We start from the raw sequence: 22,588 nt of genomic DNA, 5'->3' as shown, positions 1-22,588 counted from the left end.
TGTCATCTGTTGTTCCAGCTTACAAATTAAGCCATTCTTCTACTGATGTGTGCAATTTACATCCCTGCAGGCAGACTTGCACAATACTTCACACAGAACTTCTCCCTCTTGTCTGAGCTGTTTAGAGATGAATCCCTTGATGAGGGATTGAGAAAAATGCCTCATTCCAAAAACTTGTAGAGCTAATTGAAAAATAAGCTGTGTTGTGATGTTGGACATGAAACCTATTTAGTATTTAGAAAATCTAAAAGGTGAGGTGAAATTATTATGGGAAAAAAGCTTCTGGATCTGTATGCTCACCTGCTGTCTGAAATAGTAATTACCTTATGAAAAATGGTCGTAGTTGTGTTGCAGTCTGTGCAAGGTAAAGGGCTCCTGCTGTCTGAAGGAAGATTTGAAATTTAGTACTTGTTGCACTGGGCTGAAAAGGGCAGCTAAAGCCCCTGCCTTAGAGCTTTAGTACTAATCTGAATGGCTCTTCTTGTAACACTTCCTAGTTGTGCTTGGCTTCCAGAGGTGAAGCTGTAAGTAGAATGAGTTGTAATTTAGGACTGCAAGAGATTTCCCATGTTCTGTTTTCCCTTTTTGACAGAGAAACTGAATGGTAGCTGGTCTTTAACAAAACTTTCTACTCCTGGTGTCTGCTCTGGGCATGTGTTGCACGTGAACATGATCTGGTGCACGTGGAGAGCTAACCCATGGACTTGTCTGGGAGTTTTTCCACGCGTGTCCCCTTCAGCTTTGCCTACAAAAGCTGTGTGGCAGCATGGCTCACAGGAGGATAAATTGAGACTGAGGGGGGGGGAAGGAGATGGCCCTCAGCCTGCTGTGTTTTGTGGAGAGCAGGGTTTTTTTGGTGTCCTTTCTTGCCAGGAAGTTTGTGTTTCATCTGGTTGATGCCTCTTCTGGACACAGAATTTGTATTAGAGCTGTCATGGTGATAAATGGTACCAGGAGATCTTTTTGCCTCTGCATTTAGATGGCCACTTGAGAATGCCAACAGGAAGAATGTGAGAAGTATGTCCTGTTCCTGTTCTGTGTAAGCACACAGAATGAGCCCTGACCTTGTTGTGGCTGGCTGTGAGCAGGACTGGAAAAGAGAAAGAAACTTGGAGTGGAGGCTGCTGCAGATTAGAGCTGAGGGTTATAGCAGAATGTATAAATTGTGTGAAGAATGTCAGTGTTGTGGTCCCTGCAGTTTCCTCTCCTGACTGAAGTCCTTATTGTTGTGTCCTTAGATTTTTTTTTTTAACACCTTACCTTCAATTGTCAGAATCATGGCAAGGTTAAAGGGAACATTAAATGTGTATGCAAGAGCAATTATGGTCTCTGTGTCCATGTGCTGGGCATTTTATGACTTAAGATTAAATTAAAAAATGTTTTAGCCAATCTGGTTTTCTGGATACAAATTTCTTGTTTAAAAGTTAAGCCTACAAATACTTCCCCCCTTTTGACCAGAAGGAACAAAAGTGGTTAGAAATTAGTGGACAGCAATCAATATCTAAACTTTTGCTGTCGAGATACACCTTGTAAAAAGTAGTCCTGCACCTAACCTTATTTTAGAAACTTGTTCAGTTCTTCTGACTGGTGTTGTAACAGTTAAGGATTGTGCTTCTCCTGAGTGAGCAGCCATCAGCCCTGGATCTCATTTATTGTCCTACTTCTTGCTGGGCCGTTATGATCCTCCAGTTGTTTGCCTGTGTTACTATCTAGAATATTACATTTTCCCCCTCCATTGTTCTTCCCAGGAAACTAACAAACCCTTCTCTTTTTTTAGATTTGTTTTGGTTTTTTGGTTTTTTTTTTAGCTGGCCATTGTATCCAAACTGTGCAAAGGCACACCTATTCTTGTGATATTCTGTATTTAGTACCAGTGTCATAGGTGAGGAACTGTGGCTGCAAGAAAACAATTTACTTGCTCAGACAGGGAGGGACATAGCCAGGGCTGGAAACTAAGCCCAGGTGTGCCCTGGAACACTGCCTTAGTGCTCTCATCATGGAGGCAGTACCTTTCCTCTGCTCAAAAGCAGGACAGAGGAACTTTGAAACTGTGTTGGCTTCCAGAATAACTGCTCTAAACCTTGCTTCTGATCTATGTGCTAGTCTCTGAGTGTGCTGCTGAGCTGCCCTTTATGTAGTCCCTGATACTCACCTGGTATGTGTATGCGTGTCATAGGTAGTCCTTGACTTGGAGATTTTCTGTGCAGAAAGCTTCTTGCAGAGCTCACTAAGCTGTATGACTTGGTCAAACCATGTCCTAGGTAACTCTCTACTGTTGCTACTGTTATTTTTGGGATTGGATAGAAGAATGTTGATGGCAAGCAGGTAAGACGTGGATAAAGCAAAATGCTACAGGCAAGGTAAATAGATGTGTAGGTGGTCTGCATGCTAAGCTGCAAGCTTGTCAGCTCTGAACTCTGTTATAAAACCTTCTTTCACAAAGGTTTGTTCTGTGTGTGTGTGTGTGTGTGTGTAGGTTCAGCTGCCCCTCATGAGGAAAAGTGCTCCCCCAAAGCCTAAGAAACAGGACTGGGAGTTGTCTGGTGGGGCCTGGTGTACTGCAATGAAGCTTACAGCCTGTCTTCTGGAAAAACCTGTTTCAAATGTACCTGACCACTTGAGTATATTCTAAAAAATGCCTGTTTAGCAGAAACCTTTTTGTTTTGTTTGTTTGGTTGGTTGGTTTGGTTTGGTTTTTTTAGCACCAGAGTGAATGAGTCTTTTCCCAGAAGAGATTTCTTAGTAGGATTTAAAAAAAAAAATCTGCTTTAGATGCTGAGAGAAATAGTCATTGACTGTGGTGTCAGTCACTGAGCATGCCACCTTCCAGAAGCCAGGCTGTGAGTGCCTACTGTCCACAAGGCTGTCAGGGCAGCTGCTTGCTGGGCACATCCCTTTGCTTCAGTAAACTGTCATCTTATTTTCTGCCTTCTGTGAGTGTCCTGAACTGGTGTTATATCCACAGCTAAAAGTTTGATTATTATGCTTCATGGGCCATCCAACATGGATTTGTGTGGGTTTGAAGGGCTGGGACTGATGGAGAGCTTTGTTTGGAACAGGGTACTGAGATGACGTGATTCTCACCAAGAGATGATGGCAGATGGGGTTGTACATCTGCAAAGGCTCTTCCCTTTACTGCCCATTTGCTGAATAATGTTTTGAGCTCTGCAGGACAGCTGACTTCCAATGTGACAGTAATAATGTAATCATGTGCAAAAGAAATATAATCTGTCAGTATCTCACACTAAAGAGATGGACTGATGGTGGTTGATTTTTTTTCTATTTAAAATTGCCTCTGTGCACAATTGCACTTCTGGGAAGCTGGAGCATCATTTTGATGCATTTGGTACATGTGATATTTTATCTTTGCAAGAAAGGTATATCATAAATTAAGCTTAAGATGGACTTGCTTTTTATTTCTCCACATTGTTCCAGCACCTTTTAATACATCTGATAATTGCTAATGGTTCTCTGGGTTGAAAATGGCAACAGAGCTTATCAGAAGCTGTAAGAGGAGAGCGAGCTCATACTGGAAGGCAAAATCTGAGTTTTTCCAGCTCTGCAGTGGCTCTAATCCAGATCTTTATTTTCTGGCCCAAGGATTAGTTTCTTATTTTCTGCATTAGGTACTATTATAAAGCTGCCCAGAACATAAAGCTATAACTTTTCCCTCAAAAAAAAAACCAAACAAAACCCAAACCAAACCCCACAAGCCTCCTCATTGGCTACAGTCAGCCACTATTTGCACCCTTAAACTAAAAGGGAGCATCTTCAAGGTGGAGGGTGGCCTGTGATGATGGAATGTTACTTTTGTGCTAGCTTGTGCTGCTCTCTGCTAATTTAAAGGTTATGGGGGGAAGTGTTGAGTAAAATTTTATTGTCTTGATGCACAAGAAAAGTAGGGACAACGAAATAATTCCAATATCAGTACAGTCTGCCTCCCTGCAGGAAAGTTTTTTGAGTAAAACTCCAGTGCGTTCTCTCCAGGATGTTCAGCTGTGTTTTTACTTGCGAGCCGTCGAGAGTGACACATCCTTTTAAAATCTCTTTTTCTCTGAAACATTTTGTTCTGGAATAATAATATAGTGAACCAAATCTGTACCCCTGGAAGGCATGGCCAACCTCAGGTTGCTGTGCATGTAATTGATTCAACTAATGACTTTTTGCTTCTGCTGCTCTTGTTGCAAGGCAATTCCACAACTGCCTTGCTGTGACTGTTACACCTTATTTTTTCATGGCCAGTTTAGGCCTATTTGCTTTACTGCAGCCATCAACCTTTACCAATACATTAAAAAGGGAAAGAATGCTTGAAGCCAGACAGCATTCAAACTCTCCCACTTGTTCTCATTGAAATGAGTGAAGAACTTTCACTGTTCTTCTAATACTATGGGTTAACTATACTTGTGATCAACCCTCAAGTTGTTCTCTGGATCTCTTCAGGGCTGGGGAATCTGTGTGGCTAGAACTGTAGGGAAGGGATCTTGTGTGGGTCTAATACAAGGGCCTATTTCTCCCATCACTTAAAATGCAGTCATGGTCTGTATGACTGCTTTTTGCACTGGTGTCACATGCTTGTCCTGATAATGTCTCATGTACTTGGGTCTCCTTCTGCTATAGTAAAACTATGAGCTCCAAGATTAAATACACATGGCTTACCTCTGTGGCTGTTAGACTTCACCAGGATCTTACAGCAAAAACAAGTCTGCTTGTGCATCCATAAGGATTTCCGTCTCCTGGAGTATGGAGAAGGTACTTCTGCAGGACCTGACTCTCCTTCCTCACCCTGTGGGATTCTTTTCTCTTGTTTAGTTTTTATGATGCTGTTCTTTTGATCTCAGAGTTCCTGGCCAGTCAAAGTAAGTTGTGTCTGATGCAAGAACTGAAGAAATTTTGGGCTTGCCTTTCCACCATTACCTTCCATTTGTGAGAGGCAAGCTTCTTTGACCTGTTGTGTTGTTCTCCTCCTCTTTCCTTCAGAGAGGCCCCCTATTTATTTAGATTAGTATATACATAAAGGAAATGTTAACATAACCACTGTTATTCTAAATTATTTTATCCAGATACCATCTATTACGTATCTCCCCCATTGCTTTTTACTGCTCCAGTACTGCTGGCTCCTGCCTATGTTTAATTCTTTGTGACTTTACAAAAGAAAGTTGCTGTTTCCCCTCCCCTGGAGCTGCTCTGAGGGTATTGATATGACTGTTCAGTCTTCTGCTTCTCCTGGAAGTTTTCAGAAAAGACAGACATCTCAGGTGTTGATGTATGGTATGAAGCTGGAGACCTCTTTTCTCTCTAGGTCTTTGCAATGTAACTTTAAGAAGCAAAGGATGAAAATCTGCTTTCCCTCACTAAAGGTCACTATTATGAGATCTTTCTTTCATATCACTGGTGAAGTACAATGGCAGAGGCAAGGGATTGTCCATACACAGGAGCTCTGTGGCTTTTCATTGCACATTTATAAATGAAGGTGATGCTGTGAGGTGCAGAATTCTTTTTACTCTTTGTGCAACATAATTCCAGGGAAACTTTGCCCTCTTCTGAAGCTCCTGGTTATGAGTGGTATTTTCTTTTCAGTGCAGTGTGTGGAATGGTCATCAGAGCATTAATGCTTCTCTTTTGCAATGCAGGGTTGTATTAAAGAGCTGGGGTCAGGTGAGATGGAGGAACCTCTGCTGCGGTTTCCCCACCCTTAATAGCACTCTGAGATGAGATCTTGCTTCTTCCTGGGACATGCCCTGTTTCGCACCAGAAAGGCAGTCAAAGCTGGGTGAGAGAAAGTAACAAAGCATAGAGTTTGCTGACTCCCTCATTTAGCAATCAACAATGACTTTTACCAAGGACCTGCATCTATGATTTCCCTGGTACCAAATTTCCCTGTGATCTCAAGGCAGCCTGCCTGAGTTTCCTCTAGTTGCTATGCTTTGCCAAGGGCCTGTGATCAGTTCAGTTAAGTGGGCCCATGTCTTGTCCTGTCACCTATGACCCATCCCAGATTTCTAATCTCTGGGAATGAGAAAGGACTGTGTGTCTGCAGTGTGTCACTTACAAATAACTGCATCAGTTGTGATTATCACAGCATCAACCTTGGTACCTATAGGATGGCACAAAACAGGAGCAGGTGCCTCAAAGTTTATATGTGTCTGTACTGGATACAGGCAGTTCTTATCCAAGTCCTAGCCCTGGAGGGAAGGTAGAGTGCAGGAACAATGTGATGCTCATGTACTTTCCTGTGCCCATTACAGAAGTCCTCCATTACAGGAGGACTTTTGGTTGTTTCTGTGAAGGGGGGGGGGCTCAAAAGCGGAACAAAGATGTAGGGAACCAGAATAAAGAGTTTATTGCGGGAGTACTGAAGAGATGAATGAAAGGGAAACTGATCTGAGCTGTGCAACATATTCCTGTGTCACGGCTCCATGACTGAGAAGGAGCTGGTATCTAAGAAGTAGGGCAGGGCTGTGCTTGCCACATCAGGATACAGTAAGGCACAGAGGCAGGCAGAGTTCTGATGCTCTGACTTTGATCAGCAATGGCCCTTTAAGGCTGAGCAAGGCAGGCAGCATGGACAGTGCCCAATCCAAACCCGTCAGCCACGTGAGCTGATCCTGCGTGGGCAGTGCCAGCCTGGCACAGCAAAAGCCTTCTGAAGGCAGAGGGAATCAGATTAAACCTACTGGGTCCCACCCACTCTGCTCCCCTTTTCCTCTGGACAAATGAAAAGAAGCTGTCTCCAAGCACAAGAATGTGGGGGTAGGTGTCAGAGTTAAGATATGCCTGTCAGCAAAATGTCCTCCTGACTCTGAGTTCTGCATGAGATGCTGCAATGTTGAATGAAATAACCTTCCAGGCTGACTCTGGTGCAGAGGTGTTTTGCTGGGAGCTTTCTTTTTTAGGTCTTTCTGTCTCTCTGTGTCCCTGGTCTCTGGCACTCTCCCTTTTTTTTTTTTTTTTCCCCTTGATCTGGGATATGTGCTGTCTGTAATGCGTCAGGAAGTAATACGCAATGAGGAAACTCTCATCATCTGTGCATCAGGGAGAGAATTATTGACTGAGTGCTGAGCAGTCAAGTTATTGATTCAAACCATAGCCCAGTCTCTCTGTCTGCCGCTTGGAGTGGCTGCTTACATCCTTCTGGTTCATTGCATTTAATCGGATTCCCTGAGCTGCTGCGGAAGGGGGGAGTTCGAACCAGATCCATCTATAATGTTTGCTTCAAAATCCAGCTCCGTATCCCCTTCTCCCTCCATGGAGCAGGCAGATTCAGATGCTCTGGACATCAGCACCAAAGTGCAGCTTTACGGTGTGCTCTGGAAGAGACCTTTTGGGAGGCAGTCAGCCAAATGGTCCAGGAGGTAAGCCACAGTCGCTGAGGGATGCTCCTCACAAAGCCTGAGGGTGCTGGGGTAAGCTGGAGTCTGAGTCCTTGGCTTTTCAAGTGTGGGTAACCAAGCAGAGACTAGGGGTGAAACTTTGGGTGTAGCCTCCCTGCTCTTGGGAGTCTGCTTTACAGACATGGCACCCCAATATGCTTTCTGCTCTATCTGCCCTGAGCTACGTGAGCTTCAGGGTGGGAACAGGAACCAGCTTGCATCCTCTGGGTAATAGTCCTACAACTATTCCATGACAGAGAAAGAGTTGGCTCATATATTTTGCCCCTGAAGTGCTTGACTTTTCTCATTAGTGCTTGTTAAAGCTCCTTTGGGTGTGAGATGGCTTTGCTGACCTGACTGTGTGTGGGATTCTGTACTGCAAGCCTTCGTGGACCAGCACCACTACTACTGTGCTGAGGGGTGGTGATGGCACTCTGGGAACAGCAAATGCAGATTTTCTTCCCTTGGGGAAAAGTGGCTATGAATTCTCTCCAGTCTGAGGCCAGGGAGTCATAGTCTGCTGTGTGTGGTGTATCAGTAGCCAGGAAGTTAAACTCTGGAAAGCATTTACTATAACCTTTTAGCAAGGATGGAAGTATGTTCTGTAACATGGAATTGATGGCTCAGTTTGAGGTTAAAGTTGGTGTAGTTTCTTTATGTGAATCACTGAATCTCATAGGAGAGTTTTCCACCAGTTGTCAGATGATGAGACACGACACGACTGTTTATGGCTGGGAACTTGCACAGAAAAATGGTACAGCTCTTTCTCACTGCTCACTGGGAGTGTGTGATCCAATGGATTGCACCTTCCAGCATTCTTTGATTAATGTCACTGCTGACAGACATAATTTAGTTGGAGGACAACAGTTGAGAAACTTGCATTTTTACCCTACTGCTGCTGGAGATGTATTTTGTGATCTGGTATTTGTTGTCATGATCTATAAGAGAAGGACAGTAGTACACATACCCACTGGGAAAAGACACAAATAAGTCATTAACAAAAGGCAGCACAGAAAGTCAGAGCTACCTCTGGAGCTGAGAGGCAGTTTTGTAGCCTTTCTAGCATAGTGTGTCTCAAGGCTTTTCAGACGAATAAATTAACTGGCACATGAGAAATGTCTGCTTCTGTTATTTACTTCTTGTGGGTACCTTTTTGCTACAGTTTGTGTGTATACAACACATCAAATCCATCTCTAAACCAAACTTTCCTAGTTCTGCTTGTGTAGGAACCATGGTAGAAACCACTGATGTCCAGTCTAAACCTGTGCTGATGGCGTGGCCTGAAATAGAACTAAATGTTGTTTGGGAAGCAGCTTTGTGTTTGTAGCCATCTTTGACCTGTGTGCAGGCTTTATTCTGTGCTTCTCTCTACCTCCAAAAACAATGGCTTCTTTTCACCCAGAAGAGAATTTGTGCTGCTGCTCCCTACTCAGCTCCCAAACATTTATACTGAAATAAATTCTGTCTGGAAACTAATGTGACTATTTTACGGAAAAGAAGTGAGCAGAGTAACAGAGAGGAAAGTAATTTGCAAAGGAGGAGACATTCTTAAGAGGCTTTTGTTTTCTGAGTCAAAATGTCTTGCAGGCAAATGGTCCATCTTTTCTCTATCATTATTTATTTAGTGCTATTCTCTTCCTAGAAGTCACTCCCATCTTCAGCAAGTGGTAAATATTTTAGTGGTAGCATGTGGGAAGAGATGGGGAGGTGGCTATGGGGCAGAGATGATGTGGAAGGTTAGCTGCAAGTGCAGCAGCTGAGGATCCTGGGGGACCAGAAACAGCACAGTGAAAGATGAACACAGGGGATCTTAGGGTTTGAAAGTAAAGAGTTTCAGGAATAAAAGGACTGGAACAGGAGGAACTATAAGATTTTTTATTTATTTTTTTTTTAGCCACAGAAGAGATTTGCTTTAAAGTAAAACAATCTTGCATGTTCTTACAAGTCACAGGTATAAGGGGGCATAAGGAGCAGTTCATCTCTTCTCCCCTCCTGCTCCCCATGCCCTGCAAGACGCAGCTGGTCAAGTGCTTTATGTTATGAAAGGATTTAAATTGAGAGAAAAAAATTACTATTGCTAGATAGAGTTGAGATCTCTGAGCAAGGTAGATTTTGTCCTGGACTCTTAGATTACTACATTTTATTTATTTGGTACTTATAGGTAGTGCCTTTGTTGTAATTTAGCCCTGGACAATAGTGCTCCCTGTCCCAAGGAAAGTCGTTCCAAGCTACGGGAGATAAACCAGCATGTAACAGGAGGACTGATCACATCAGGGCATCAGCCATTCAGGTGGGCTGTGGCTGTTCAGAGATGTGAGATACTTACTGGCTTGATCCCATTGGTTTGTCTGTAACACACTGCTGCTGGGGCTGGGCTCACTGAGAAGGGAAGCAAGTGTTTAAGGGAAGGATGGAGGCTGACTGTGGAACAGATCAAGGAAAAAAGTGTCCAGGCACAGTGTCCAGTGCTTTGGAGACTGAAATCCTGGGTTAGGGGATTTTGCAACAGCAGAGGTTATACAGGGAGCAGGGAGGCGTAGCAGAGCCTTGTTTTAGTCAAGACTGGCATCTGATGGCACCCGTGAGGACAGCAAGACTTGACATGAGGCAGTTGCCTGGAGCTCTTTCAGTCCCTTCCCTTCCTGTCCTACAGCCTAAGCATTTGTGTGCTGCCTGAGGTACTGACCCAGAGTGGGCTGGGTGCTCCTTGCACTGGACCAATGAGGCTGTGTTTGTCTTCCAGGGCTGTTTTCTGAGCATGCTGCCTTTCAGAGCTTTGTTTTGAGATGCCACTAGCAGCATCCTAGCTTCTGTCTTCCCTTGGCTAATGTGCATCTTCTTTCCTTGTAGTGTAATACCATAGGATTGTTTTGGTTGGAAAAGGCCTTGGAAAAGATAATCAAGTCCAACAGTTAACCTCGCACACTGCCAAGTCCACCAAAGCACCATTTCTATGTGTCTTTTAAATACATCCAGGCATGGTGACTCCACCACTTCCCTGGGCAGCCTGTTCCAGTTCCTGACAACCATTTCAGTCAAGATATTGTTCCTACTATCTGACCTAAATCTCCCCTGGCACAACCTGAGGCTATTTCCTCTCATGATATCACTTGTTACTTGGGAGAAGGGATAGACCCCCATCTTGCTCCAGCTTCCTTTCAGGAAGCTGTAGAGAGTGATAAGGTCTCCCGTGAGCCTCCTTCTCTCCAGGCTCAACAACCTCAGTATCCTTCCAAGAGAGACATAACCATCTTCTGACTTTACTGATGCATTTGACCTAAGCTTGGATCACTGCTGGGGTGAGTAATTGACTTGTGGTCCTCTTCCCAACAGGTTGCATCCCATTCTTCCTTACAGTTAACAGCAAGCAATATCCTCTTCCCTGCTACAAAAAGTTGTACTGGTAGTAGTGTCAGCGTGGCATGGAGGCTGGAATGAGAGACACAAAGTATATACCTGTCCTGGACATGGCATGAATGTGATGGTCTAGCTTTACAGGTAGGTAGCAGCACGTCCTCCTTTGCTGTGAATAATCCTGGCCCCACATAGAAAATTCAGGCTCTAAGCTGACTGTCTCCATTCACGAATGAGACTTCAGGGCCAAGGGGAGTGGTTCCAGGAGGGTGTCTGCTCCCATGGTCAGCCAGAGTCAAAGAGGTGGAACATGAGGAATCAAAGAGAGAACAAAACAAAATATGCTTACACCTCTGAGTAAAGCCATTGGAGATGCCAGTTTGCTCCTGGCTGTGGCACTGCAAAGCATGCCCGTGAGCTTGTTGGCCAGCTGAGTGGCTACCAACAGCCACCAGGTGTGGTCGCAGGGCAGGGGGCAGGGAGGGAAGCTGGGGGCTGTAAGCAGAGGAAGAGTAAGGGACAGGTGCTTCAGTCTCTGAGCAGACACACTGGTAAAAATCTTTGGCTTGTTGTTTTCCTGAGCTGTCCCCCCCGGGAGAGAGAGCAGGGCTGATCTAATAACTGAGATTTGCTGCCCCTGCTCCTGGCCTGGTGCCCAGAAAACCGCTGCAGTTTTGTAATGTAAATACTTCACGTGGGCCATTGCCACTTCAAAAACTTCTGCAAAGATTAGCTAATTAATCTCATTAGCCCTCTGTGACACAAAGGAAGCACTTGATCCTCAGATATCAGGTATCTATGTTTGCCCAGTGTGGAGCTGTTGTGTTTAATCCTGGCAGATCACAGCTTTACATCCAAGCCACTGGGATTGTTACCCTTCCTCCACTCTCCCAGGTTAATTACACAGCAGTGTTTGGTGGTTTCCTCCTGCAGGGGATGGGTGACCCAAAGCAGTTGACCATGTGTGAGTGGCCTTTGTATTACTTGTGCTGCACCAGGTCCTCTCACCTCCCACTTTCACTGCTGCTCTCCAGGTTTTTTGAATGGTGCTGTTTTTCAGTTTCTTCTTTTTCCATTTCTTGTTTTTATTAAAAATCTTCCCCTTTCTGGCACTCCCTTTTCTTCTGTCAGCATGCCTGTGCCCAGTTCAGATACATGTTCAGCATCTCCAGCACCTTGATCTCAGACCTACCTGGGTGTCTCTCCCTGTTCTCTCTTGTCCATCTTTGCCCTTTCTACTCTTGTTCACCTGACTGCTGCTTCAGCCCTTGTATTGCTCTCAAGCCTTGCAGCTCTTTCTCCTTTATCCCTTCACTTCATCCCTCTTTCCATCAGGCTGCATCTATCATCCTTGTGTCATTGTATGAAGACTTTTTCCTGAAAGCTAAAGTGGAGATCTTAGGTACTTAGGTGTTGCCTTCTGGGTAAGGATAGATGAGGAATATGGTCTGAGCATAAATACATTATGTCCATATTACTAGCTAACCAGATTCTCAGTAGTCTTCCTTCATTATTTGCTCTGAGTTTGTCGTTACTATTTTTAACTCCTCTTTGTGTATTTTCATTCCAAGCCTCCACAGATTCTCTCCACATCTGTGGGGTTAGGAGTCTACAAAGTTCATTCATTTGCCAGAGGCACGCTCATTCTCAGAAATCTGGAGCATAATCTGTATTAAGGGGACTACCAGGAGCACTGAGCAGACAAAGAGTATGTGACAAACTAAAGCCTGGCTCTAACTATGGGTTAAAACTTAGATTAAAAATCACACATAGTCAAAGATTAGTGTCTTTACCTTTCTTACAAATATTTCTCAAGGATTTTCAGACTGAAAACACTGTTGAAAATTATGAATAGACTTTTTTTTTCTTCCCCCCCACATTGTGTGTTTCTTTCTAGTCCTCAGTTTTGTATTTGTATCTTATTCACTCTCTGACCCAATGGGGCAAGAGCAGCCCATTCACCAGACAGGATATGTTTGTTCTTTAATGTTTCTGTATTTATTGTGCAGATGGCGTATCATAAACCTCTAAAAAAAAGTCCTTGTTTAGCCAGGTATTGGAGACACATAGTAATGATGCAGCTGGCCATATGGAAACATTGTCATAGAGTTAATGACAAGAGGTGTGAGGAAAAGTTAAGTAGGAAGACCAAAGGCTGCTGCTCACAGAAATGGTGTGGACAGGAGGAACCAGGAGCTTAGGCCCTGTCTGCTCTGCAGAGGTCTCTGATATCTGTCTTGGCCAGGGTCAGCTCTGAGCCTGCTGCAGGTGTCATTGCTGCCTTTGCCAGGCATGCAAATGTATTAAAAAATACCAGTCCTTGTTTCACACAGAGGTGAGACCTTGATGAATTCACTCTATCAGGAATATGTTCCACGGAGATGTGCCTAAGGCCTGTGAGCTTTGTTAATGTCTCCAAGTCGTGTGAGTGGTTCTGATCCCTGCCTTTTCTGGGGTACTCCTTCTCATCCTTGCCTACCTCTGTGAGGAGACTGTTCTGGTCCCTGACAGATGATGCTGGCAGATTTTTAGGATGGGGGTTCTCATCATGGGGAAAACAACAGGTGCTCCACTGACAGTCCATCTTCCTGTCCATCTTAGGAACTTCATACAATAGAGAGCAGAGACAGCCACCACAGGCAGGTTCATATGCTACTCTCCAAGATGAGAAGACTTAGGCTGCAACTCCTCCAGGAGGGGCACTGGGGCACAAACGTGGTCTGGGAAGGGGATGGGTCCTTTTGCTGAAAGGTGAATATTAATTGCTTCTGCTCAGATAACTTACTTGATAGGCTGCACTGTAAATAAACTCCTTTTCAGTCCTCTACCAACTAAATGAGCTCAGTGCAGAAGAGTCATTCTTGCACCATCATGCTGTTCTGCTCAAAGAGCTGTGATCAGGAACAAGAGGTGAGTTCAGGCAGTCAACCATGATGTTCCTGGAGTATCAAATGCAAGCCAGTGTCCTACTGAGGAAGCAGGCTGGCTTCTTCTCCTGACCTCTGATGTCAATATGAACAGGAATAGATGAGTGGATGAAAAGAAGAGAAAATTTTGGGCACGATAACTGCTGCTTGTGTTTGTATGTTCTGAAGATTTCTGGATGTAAATATGCAGATCTTCAATGCCTGTCACTTTTAAACATAGATCCAGAGCTCAAACTTGCTGCAGACATTCAGAAGTTTGCTTTGTTCTGTGGTTTTCAGTCCCTCTATAAGCCTGAGGCTCATGTTCCTATGGCAGGTGGCAATGTCATCTGTGCTGCCAGAGCCACAGCAGAAGATCAAGAGACAGGAACTGGTGGAAGTGGTAAAGCTTTCCCCTGAGCATAACAATAATAATTATTAATATATTAAGATAATGTCTATTATTATAATAATGATAATTCTCTGCCAGCTTGAAATTCTTTCTTTAGCTTTAGGAACTAAGCTGGTACCAAATTACTGTGCTCATCTGTGCTGGAGGCAGCACTTGGCTCCATCTGAAAGGAGATCTGCTTTAGGAGAGAGCCAGGGTGGGCATGAGCACGTGGAGGTATTAAAATAGCTCTTGGGGATTTAACCTCTAGGTTACATAGCCTAGTTTTAATGATGGCTCCAGAGAAAGGTGCAGGAATCCCTGAGTTGCACAGTGGGAATGTGCTGCATGGATAAGCCTCTTCCTGATCCCTCTAGGTGAAGGCTTCTGCCCAGAAGCAGAAGGATGTCCTGAGGGTGTTCTGGTCATTCACAGAAATGCTTTATCCTTTCTAGATTCTTCATGAGCTCTTATCCTCAGGATCAGATGAAAGTGATTTACACAGCAGTGTTTTGTGTAGTGTAAAAAGGCAATCTTCAGTAATTTTCACCTTATTCCCTTTCAAACTCCTCATATCAGAAAATCTGTACAAAACAGAGCAACACATTTTCTTTTGCCATTTACTCTTCTGAAACTTCCTTACTAAACTAGTCTCCATCTTTTCAGCTGTTCTTGAAGGTTTTTAAGTGCTGCAGAGATTTACACTGAATTTAAGCTAAGTGAGGCACATTTTCCCTGTACCATTGCCTGCAGGGCAAATGCAACCTCAATTTCTAAAGAAAAGAGGGACTCTCTCAAGGGCATTTTGAACATCCAAATAAGCTAAAAGTGGCACTCCTTTAATCACAATTTTGAGGACATGCCCCAGTAAATTAGAGGCTTGATTTAGAGAAGCTGTGATATTTTGTGGCTACTACACAGTATCCATCAGAGCATACCTCAAGCTAACTGAGCAGAACAAGGCACACTTCAATCTGATGTGTATGAAGGGGAAAAAGAAAAAAAAATAATTTTCCTTTGTATTTCCAAAAGTCAGTGACAGGAGACTTTGCCAGAAGCTCTGCTTAAAAATATCTCTAAAAATTATTTCTGAGTGTTCTTGTGGGTGATCTTCTGCCTTGAGAATCACTTGGGGATGCTGCCCTGTGACTCTCCTTGCCATACAACTCACTATTAAGGTGGGAACACTTCCCTTCTGGCTTACTTCAGCAGTGTAATGGCCAGAGATGCCAAAAGGCTTTGGCTGTGCTCCTGTCTTGGATGCAGACCACTGTCCAATTCCCCTGAGAGTAAAAGGTGCTATGGGTTGCCCTTCAACACTGGTGCTTGCTATGATAAACTGGAAGCACAAAGTCCTTGAACTTGGCACTTGGTGTTCAGCACTACCTCTTACCTGTGAGCAGAAGTGAGGCACCTCACCTTAGGCTTGGATGGGAATAGTAAACTCTCCTGTTCAGAGAGCAGCTTGAGTGAGGTGTGGATTTTCTTGTGCTATAAGCCATGATCTCTGTTCAGGCAGGATCTGTTAACTTTCTCTTCCTTAAAGGTTCTTCATCATTAAAGAAAGTTTCCTGCTCTACTATGCTGAGAGTGAGAAGAAGAGCTTTGAAAGCAATAAATACTTCAACATCCACCCTAAGGTGAGCAGTGTGTGAATGGGGATATGCTCTTTTTTTTTCCAGCAAGTGAAGAAGTCATAAATTTCATAGATCCAGAGGAGCCTCAAAAGCAAGAATGATCTCAGTACCTCTTCAGGCTCCTTAATGATTCAGCAGACCCATGATTTTAAGGTGTTTTTACCTGCTAGTGGATTGCCTGGTTTGCCTACTCTCCTACCCAACTAATCTTGTGACTGAGAATCACAGAATTATCCGGGTTGGAAAAGATCTGAGATCATCAAGTCCAACCCTTAATCCATCCACCACCTCCCTGGGCAGCCCATTCCAATCTCTGAATACTGTTGGCAAAGCCAGCGGTGGGCTTAGCAGCTTTGGTTGCTGCTTGTTCCTAACCTGTACTCACAAGTGGTCACAGCCAGCCCCTGCTAACTCAGGTACCCCCAGCCCCAAGAAGCAGCCTCTGTAGCTCTGCCACCTTGAGCTCTTGTGGGATAACTCTGTGCCCTGCTTTTCTCCTCTGCAGTCACTGAAAGTGGATGAAGCAGATGTCCTTAAAAAGGTGCTAATGCTTGGTGGTGGGAGTCCCTCTGCTTTCCAGGAACTGTGTGTATTGCCACTCCTGGGATAGCCAAGGTAGCAGGGTAGGGTTCCACAAGTAAATAAGGGTGGAAGTTCAGCTCTGGCTATTTGTTAAGTTATATTTGGTTTTACTGACTGATTGGAGTGCTCTGGGTCATCCTCAGGGTGTCATACCCCTAGGAGGTTGCATCGTAGAGCCCAAAGAAGAGCCCAACATGCCTTATGCCATCAAGATCTCTCATGAAGACTTCCATGTAAGTAGGCTTCTACTCTTCCCAAAAAAAAACCAAAAAAACCAAAAAACCCAACCAAGTACTCATAGACCACCACAGAACATATTGTTGCTGCTGAGCAGAGCTGGATAAGCAGTCTTTCCCACCTCAGCAAGGTATGTCTACCCTCCATGGGCAGACTAGCCTGAGAGAGAGGGTGGTTTAGCATCCTAAATCTCCTTAAGGCTTTGCTGCTGCTCCTGCTTTGACAACAAACAAGGAATTTTGGTCTTTCTGATGGTATGTCTTTATGATCCTAGCAGACCAATAGATTTCTTCAGGAGCCCTAGAGCTCATGTTGCTCCATCATTTTATTCTTACCATAACTGCTTGCTGTGGACAACTCCTTTCAGGAAAGACTGTGTGGTTGGCCTGGGTCATACATGCTCCTATCGGGGTGGAAACTCCTCCCACAGGAGCTGTGCGGGCTGTGTTTAGTTTCTGCCCTAAGTGAGACATGTAAGGCACCAGCCTCTCTAATTTGTTTTGCTTTTTCTTTTTCCCCTCCTCTCTTCTAGGGTAACATTGTTCTAGCAGCCGAATCAGAGTTTGAGCAGGCTCAGTGGCTGGAGATGCTACAGGAGTCTGGAAAAGTGTAAGCTTCTTTCTATTCCTTAATCTCTTTGATCAGTTTGGTAGAGTGTAAAGAGAGAATCCCGACTAGGACTGCAGAGAGGCAGACAAGCTCCCCAAAACTACTGAGACCTTCGCTTTCCTCCAGGACCCATTCATCCCCTGAATGAGAACACTCTAAAACTGACACAAAGCTTTCTGTGATGGTGTGCAGTGTGCTGTACAGAGGACCCTTTGCTGACAACCCCAGGCTGTCACTTGTTAAATGCTAAAATGCCAAGTGGCATCTGCTGTCCCTCTCTTCTGCCTCAGAGACTGAATAAGAGCTCATCCATTTTGTGTGGGAAGCAAGGTCTGGGAGCTTGACACAGGTGGGGGGCAGAAAACCTCCATGCACAGTAGGTGTGTGAATTTGGGGAAAGTTAAGAGTAGAATGGGCAAGACACAAGTGTAGTGAGCAGCTCTCCATGCTGCTGGTGATCAAGGCCTCACCAGCCTGACCCTGCTCTCCTGACTTGTATTGGCCATGCTGAGATCTCAGGAGCAGCTCTGAAGCAATTGTGTGGCCATGGGGTGTGTGTCCCTTCTGCCCAGGTCCAAGGACACTCGGGCCAAGCAGCAGCAGCAGGGTTAGGCCTCCTGAGACAGTCTGGTTCTGAAATGCAGAGGCAGACTACATCCCAGGGGAGGAGGTGCTGGCAAAGCATTTCCAGCCTATCTACAGGGATGAAAGGGTTTGGCCTCTGTGTGTACAACACTGAGTTCAGAGTTTGCTGGGAATGCCAGAGGGTTTTGCAGGCTGCTGGCCACCAGCTCTGCAATCTGTCAGCACCCAGGAGCCTGTCAGTACGATGAACACCTGTCCTGCAAAACCAGAGCAGGCTCTTCCAGCAGATACAGGAAGAGGCAACACTTAAGCAAGGATTTGTCTTCCCCAAGCCAGGAAGAAACTTCCAGGGTCTGTAGAGCAGAGCCTACTGTTCAGGTATGAGCCCTTCCTGGCTGCATTACACTGTGTGCATGGTCCTTTGTGAATCTAGGGCCAAAACTGTTCTTTCAGGCAAGTTTAAGTTGTAATACCAGAGTGTGTGTACATGTATACATGGTAAGGGCATTTATCTCAGTTAATTCCAACATTATGAAGCAGAAAATGTTAATCTGCAGTTAATGGGGAGGACAGTGCTAGGGTGGATCAGCCCAAGCCAAGCTTTGTGCTGTTTCAGGGAACCTGGCTTTAGTGCCAGTACCTCCATGGTATGAACTACCACATAAAGCTGCCCAGTAAAGCTTTGTGGGAGCCCCATGTGACACAAGACCCAAGGGAGAGGTCTGTCACCCACTTAGCATGAGCAGCCTGGGTCACTGCAGAGGAGGAGGGACTTGAGTTTAACTTAAGTTTATTTGTTTAGCTAGGTAGATATCTATTTATTTGTATCTGTTTAGCCCTTGAGTAATTTGGAGTTTTAGCTTTGATAGCAGAGGTCTGCACCTGTGTTCACCAATGTTAGACTTAACTATTGCCAAGGCTGATAATTTGGGGGCCAAATTCTTATTTCTGATGTGTGGGGGAGGGAAGGAACACAGCTGCACAGCTCAGGAGCAGTTCTGAGAAGCAAGTCCTATGTTGTGCCTTATTTCACACACAGATCCAGCCTTTTCTCTGGGCCTCGCTTCAATATTCCAGCACTAGTATTTAAAACAGAAACTAGATAGTAGCAGGCTACCTGCACCTAGCTGAAAATCTATCTGACAGAGATTTCCCTCCACTCTCTTCTTCTGTTCTTGTATCAGAGAAGAAGAGGGATGCAGCTCCAGTGTCAGCATAACTGGTGCTGCTGGTAGCCTGTATGTGAGGAAAAGCACAGATTATGTGATTTATATTTGCAGTGTTGGGTTGGGACCTAAGCAGCAACCAGAAAGGCACAGCATGGCTGTAAACTGATCTGCAATGAATAGGAAAGCTAAAACGACACAGCTGAAATGTTCTAGGCAGCCTGTTTTAGTGCTCTGTTCTTAGATGGAGATTTTGCTGCTAATGGCACTGCAGCACTTACAGTTTATTAAGACCCTCCTGCAGGCACTCATTATTTAAAACCAACCAAAAGAAAAAAAAACAACCCAACACCCTCAAAAAAACCCCCAACCCAAACCGACTGCAAAGACTGGCATGTTGTTAATGAAGGAAAGAAGTAAAAATGAACCCAGCATGGGGACCATCCTCTGTCTTCTCTCCTTTGCTTCAATTTTGTCTGCTGCCTCTCTACATCTGGGGCTGGGGGGTGGGAGTGTTTGTGAGTGGGAAACCACTTTCTGAATGCTGAGTGGAGCTGATGGTTGCTCCACTCTTCTAACATGTTGCAGCTTGGACTTGCCACACTTGCCAGATCTTGAAAGCTTTTTGGAAATGTACAAATCCTTGACTTCCAGCCAGCCAGCTTCTCTTCCCACCCAGAGAGGCTTTTGCTGCTCCTAATGGGAGAGTGGGGCACGTATCGATAGCAACATTCTTGGCAGTGGTTATAAAAGTAGACATGGCAGGCAACAGGGAGAAAGCAATAGGTAACGCAGTACATATGCCTGAGGACCATGAAGTGCTAAGTTTATCCAAGAATTGGTTGCAGATGCTCCCAATATGGGTAAAACTCAAGCGAAGATGAAGAGTTCCCAGTGCTGCAAAAGGACTGAAAGAGATCATATTTGAGCTGCTTAACATATGCAGATACTATACAGCTTTGGGTTGGTTTTGGATTTTTTTTTTTCAGAAGTTTATAAAAGGGTACTTTCTACTTGTCCCAAGAGCCTTCCTGACCCTGTGCTTTCCAGCTCTTTAAGCAACTTGGCTTTTTCTGATGAAAACTCACTGGTGAGAAGTCATACCCTGTACATCCCACCTGCTGTACTTAAACATCAGCTCTGGTTCCAGCAGGTAAAATGAATAAAAGCTTAAGCACTGCACAGTGCTATAGGTACATCTTCTAAGTCTCACAGCAGTGGTTTCAGTAACCTTTGAGTTACAGAGAAACATCTTGTTAGGCTGGGGAAGGGAGGGAGCACAGAGAAAGTGAGTCTAATAAACAGACACCTTATAGGCTACATCTGCTTTGAAACACTCCGAGTTTATCAATGATAAACACTGCTGTTTTCCCTCCCCCCCCTGGCCTTGAGCTTTTTGCTGTTTGTTTCTCTGGGGTCAGATTCATCCTGTACCAGAGAATGTTACTGAAAAAGCACATTCACACCCACGTGTTCTCACTCGAGATGAAGATGTCTACCTGTGGGCAAAACAGCAGCTTTTTAATTAGCACTCTAATTTTCTCTGTGCTTTAGAAATATCCTAGATGCTTATTAGCTGAAAAGAAACCCAGCTGTCAGCAAAGAGCACAAGGCAGTACTGGGGCTGCTGCCTGGTCCCTGGGGTGATGTGTGTTTTATATATTTGTCTGGCTTTTGGAAGAGGTAAAGTACAGGTTGCCTTGGAATTGTTTTATAAGAGTCTGCCAACTTAACGGTTTCCAAAAAGCTTGAACTTCAAATGGCTTACGAAGAGGCCCTGTACACAAAGGCTTACAGATACTCAGTATTTCATAAACTCTCTTAGAATGTAGCAAAGATGGCAAAAATTCTGGGCAGCAATTGCTGTTCCTGTATTTGCACCTATATAAATAGATCTGGATGAATTTTACATATGCATTTTATGTATTCTATGTGTGTAGGTATTTTTTTTTAATGGAACATTAATATAAATGAGTGGCAATCTCCATTTCTGGTTCTGTTTTGTAATTGTGTGTCCTTGTCCTTGGTATTTAGTATCTGTATTAAAGCCTACCATGTCCATCAGCTCTATCAGTAATGGGCATCTGCTCCACAGGCCTTTTTTGGAGCTTAGTTTCAAAATGTGCTCAAGAGACCTTGAGATCCTCTGGTGAACAGTCCTACAATAACACAAGGTATTCTTTGGATACACTTTCTTCCTCTAACCATCCCTACTTGCCAGCATCTTGTCTGGCTTTTGTCTCTGGTTCTTCATCATTTTTACAGGGAGAGGCACTTTACTCACAGTGTAAGGCCAGGCACTAAATCCTAGTGGCTTACAAGTTTAGCAGAGGAGGGTTTGATTGGCTCCAGGATGGATGATGGATACCAGAAAGGCTGAAGATACACAGCTGTAGAAAGGAGCCAATAAATGGTTAAAGTTTGAAGGGGAGGAGAGTCCGTAGCAGCAAGATATTGAAAAGGCTGCAAAAGACAATGCCACTAGCAGGTGCAAAGCTATTTGATTTAAAAGGTAAAATGTGGTTCTCAAGTCTGATGGGATCCATTTAATGTTTTCCAGGTACATCCTGTTGCAGCTGGAGGCTGTGCATGTGCTGGGTTGGTCTGGAGAGTCTTTAAGTTTAGAGTACACATTTCTAAAACACTGGGGAAACACACCCCCCCCACATTTCAATATCTGTGCAGTGTTGACATACAGTTCCCCTTATAAAAAAAATAAATTACTGAATGCCAAGGAAATTTCAACTGATCTGTGGATAAAAATGTAGTGAACTACTGTCCCAGCTGATGTGTTTGAATTCCTTGGTAGATTGCTAGGCTGAATGCCCTGCCTCACTCTGTGGACCCTTAGATCTCTTGCATTGTCTGATTTGTGCCTGCTCTGTCTAGGACCTGGAAGAATGCCCAGCTGGGAGAAGCCATGATTGAGAGCCTGGAAGCCCAAGGACTGCAGCTGGCCAAGGAGAAACAGGAATATTTAGGTAGGAAACTCTAAATTCCAAAAGCCATAAGCCCCTAAATAGCCACAGTCAGCTACATGTTTTTACAGCTGACTTTTACTGGATGAATCTTTTGAGTAGTCAGCAGCTGAAATTCAGGTTTTTAAGGGACTCAAAACACAAAAATATTAAGGTATGGTCTGGACATGCAGTTGGAGTGAGAAATGACAAGGTGCTCTGGCCAGTGTGCTGCAGTCCTGCAGCTCCTGGTGGCTTCAGTGTACAAACTTTTGCTGCCCCAGAGAAGTCTGTGTGTGCTGATTTCAGCTGCTCACCAGGCAAAGAGACTAATACATTTGCTTCTCTGAATCACACAGGAATGGTATTTCTGAGTTTCACAGCTTTTCAGCTTTTTTTTTTTTTTTTTTTAATATGTCTTTCTCTATCTGGACTTTATCTGCATTTGCTCGCTCGCACACTTCTTATTGGAAGTGGAAGAATCTACACAGGCTTCTTTGATTCTAATGGTAGTTGCTAATTTGTCACTGGTGTCTCTTTGGGTAATGGAGGGACAGCAGTTGCTCCAGATGAACACAGAATAATTTAGGTTGGAAGAGACATCTAGAGGTTATCTAGTCCAATCCTCTACTCAGAAACCAGCCTCTAGATGGCAGTACCCTGGGTGCTCTGACTGCCTTGGGAGGTCCAGAAGTCTCTTCCCCATGTTGTCTATAGGAAGAGCCAAGGCAGAGTATCCTTTTTAACTCAGATGCCTCCTAAAGTTAGAGCAATCCCCAGGGTGTAAAGGTTCT

The 22,588-nt window shown here is 44.4% G+C and overlaps 2 protein-coding genes across 2 annotated transcripts in view; both read left to right on the top strand.

Annotated features, from left to right (window-relative positions):
* The window catches only part of SLC39A9 (solute carrier family 39 member 9), a 40,064-nt gene extending 24,471 nt beyond the window's left edge, over window positions 1–15,593 (top strand). Inside the window, exon 7 of the mRNA XM_030452695.1 lies at window positions 15,568–15,593. Within this exon, the coding sequence (XP_030308555.1) occupies window positions 15,568–15,582 (15 nt within the window). The 3' untranslated portion in view covers window positions 15,583–15,593. The remainder of the gene's footprint in view (window positions 1–15,567) is intronic.
* The window catches only part of PLEKHD1 (pleckstrin homology and coiled-coil domain containing D1), a 29,164-nt gene continuing 13,725 nt past the window's right edge, over window positions 7,150–22,588 (top strand). Inside the window, exons 1-5 of the mRNA XM_008498691.2 lie at window positions 7,150–7,352; window positions 15,568–15,661; window positions 16,384–16,473; window positions 17,010–17,086; window positions 21,727–21,818. Of these exons, the coding sequence (XP_008496913.1) occupies window positions 7,204–7,352; window positions 15,568–15,661; window positions 16,384–16,473; window positions 17,010–17,086; window positions 21,727–21,818 (502 nt within the window). The 5' untranslated portion in view covers window positions 7,150–7,203. The remainder of the gene's footprint in view (window positions 7,353–15,567; window positions 15,662–16,383; window positions 16,474–17,009; window positions 17,087–21,726; window positions 21,819–22,588) is intronic.

The sequence above is a fragment of the Calypte anna genome, chromosome 5A (assembly GCF_003957555.1).
Source record: "Calypte anna isolate BGI_N300 chromosome 5A, bCalAnn1_v1.p, whole genome shotgun sequence".
In the NCBI taxonomy this organism is placed as follows: domain Eukaryota; kingdom Metazoa; phylum Chordata; class Aves; order Apodiformes; family Trochilidae; genus Calypte; species Calypte anna.
This window is presented reverse-complemented; position numbering and strand designations above follow the sequence as displayed.